The sequence below is a fragment of the Arachis ipaensis genome, chromosome B08 (genome assembly GCF_000816755.2).
Source record: "Arachis ipaensis cultivar K30076 chromosome B08, Araip1.1, whole genome shotgun sequence".
In the NCBI taxonomy this organism is placed as follows: Eukaryota; Viridiplantae; Streptophyta; class Magnoliopsida; order Fabales; family Fabaceae; genus Arachis; species Arachis ipaensis.
Genome location: NC_029792.2, coordinates 74917513 through 74919347, shown reverse-complemented (window position 1 = coordinate 74919347; position 1835 = coordinate 74917513). Strand labels below are relative to the sequence as shown.

At 50.5% G+C, this 1835-nt stretch overlaps 1 protein-coding gene across 1 annotated transcript; it reads right to left on the bottom strand.

The window, feature by feature from the left end:
* Positions 536-928, bottom strand: LOC107611134 (uncharacterized protein K02A2.6-like). The gene has a single exon (XM_016313093.1). It carries the CDS (start codon positions 926-928, stop codon positions 536-538), a length of 393 nt encoding a protein of 130 aa, XP_016168579.1.

Sequence of the window (1835 nt, the reverse complement as noted above, 5' to 3'; positions counted from 1 at the left end):
GGGAGTAGTAGATGGAAGAATTCAGACAAGTAAAAATTGGTCGTTAGCTAAACAATATTCATGAACATGGTAGGCATTTGATAAAAGTAAACCATTGGAAATTAACATTTGATAAAAGTAAACATCTATCTAGCTCGTCAGGCCGCTTGGCCGGTGTGCCCAAGCTATGAATAGAACCTCCTCAGGTTACCTGCATTCCATGTTCTCGGGATTTCTTTGCCGTCGAGTCTTTCCAGCTTGTAGGCGCCTTTGCTAAGCACTTCTTTGATTCTGTAGGGGCCTTCCTAGTTTGCCGCCAGCTTTCCTTCTCCTGGGGTCGGTAGCCCGACGTCGTCTACTAGCTCAAATTCCCTTCTAAGGACCTTGGTGTTGTAGCGTAGGGCTATTCTTTGTTTCGGTGCTACCTCTGACAAGTGGGCCATCTCTCTGACCTCGTCTACTAGCTCTTTGTCTACCGCTTCTTCTACTCCTGCGAGGAGTAACCGCGGGCTCGGCTCGCTGATCTCTACGGGTATCACCGCCTCAACCCTATACGTTAAGCAGAAGGGGGTTTTTCCTGTGGAGCTTTGCTCGGTTGTTCGGTAGGACCAGAGAACCGAGGCGAGCTCGTCGGCCCATGCGCTTTTTTGCTATCTAAACGCTTCTTGAGACCTAGTAAGCTGTTCTTATTTGTGGACTCTACTTGTCCGTTCGTTTGGGGGTGTTCAACTGAGGAGAACTTCTGTTTTATCCCCAAGCCAGTGAGAAACTTCGCGAACTTCCTGTCAGTGAATTGCATCCCATTATCCGAAATGACGATCTCCGGGATGCCGAAACGGGTTATCACCTGCCTCCACATGAACTTCCTACAATTGGATAAGGATACGCTGGCCAGTGGCTCAGCCTCTATCCATTTAGTGTAGTAGTCGATGGCAACTATGAGGTACATGACCTGCCCCCGGGCCAACTGGGAAGGGTCCCAAGAGGTCGACTTCCCACTGTGCGAAAGGTCGAGTGGACGTCAGTAGGCTCAGCTCGGAAGCTGGCGCTCTGTGGAAGTTGGCATTTTGTTGACACTTCACGCATTTTTTTACGAACTCCTTGGAGTCATTCATCATTGTTGGCCAGTAGTATCCAGCTCGAATGAGCTTCCTAGCTAGGGCTTTTCCCCCGATATGGTGGCCGCAGCACCCCTTGTGGACTTCTCTGAGTACGTAGTCCGTCTGGTCGGGATGCAGGCACTTCAACAAAGGTTGGATGAGTCCTTTTTTGAATAGCTGATCCTGTATGACCGTATATTTGGCAGCCTCCCTTCTTACCGCTTTGGCTTCCTTCTCGTCCTGAGGGAGTTTGCCGTTTTCCAAGAAGTCAGTGATGGGGTCCATCCAGGAAGGGCTTATTTTGGTCAGGTGGAGGACAACTGCCGGTTCTTTCGTGATGCCTTGAATGAGGGAGTGGTTGCCGGTTCCAGGTTTTGTTCTTGCCAGCTTGGATAGGAGGTCTGCCTGTGTGTTCCTTTCCCTCGGAACGTGTTGGACCGTGACTTCCTCAAACTGTTTGCTCAGTTCCTTGACCCTCTCTAAGTATTTCTACATCAGCGAGTCTCTGGCTTGGTAGCTTCCATTTACCTGCACGGTGACGACCTGCGAGTCGCTGCACACTTCCAGCCTCGTTGCTCCGACTTCCCGAGCCAGAACAAAGCCCCAAGGAGGGCTTCGTATTCTGCTTGGTTGTTCGATACAGGGAACTCGAACTTAACTGATTGTTTGTAGATGACTCCGACTGGGCTTTCTAGGATGATTCCGACACCCCCAGACGTCTGGTTGGAGGCTCCGTCTACATGGAGCTTACACCGT

Bases quoted from the DNA above. Each gene is read 5' to 3' on its own strand.
- LOC107611134 (XM_016313093.1), bottom strand. From the start codon at position 928: ATGTACCTCATAGTTGCCATCGACTACTACACTAAATGGATAGAGGCT.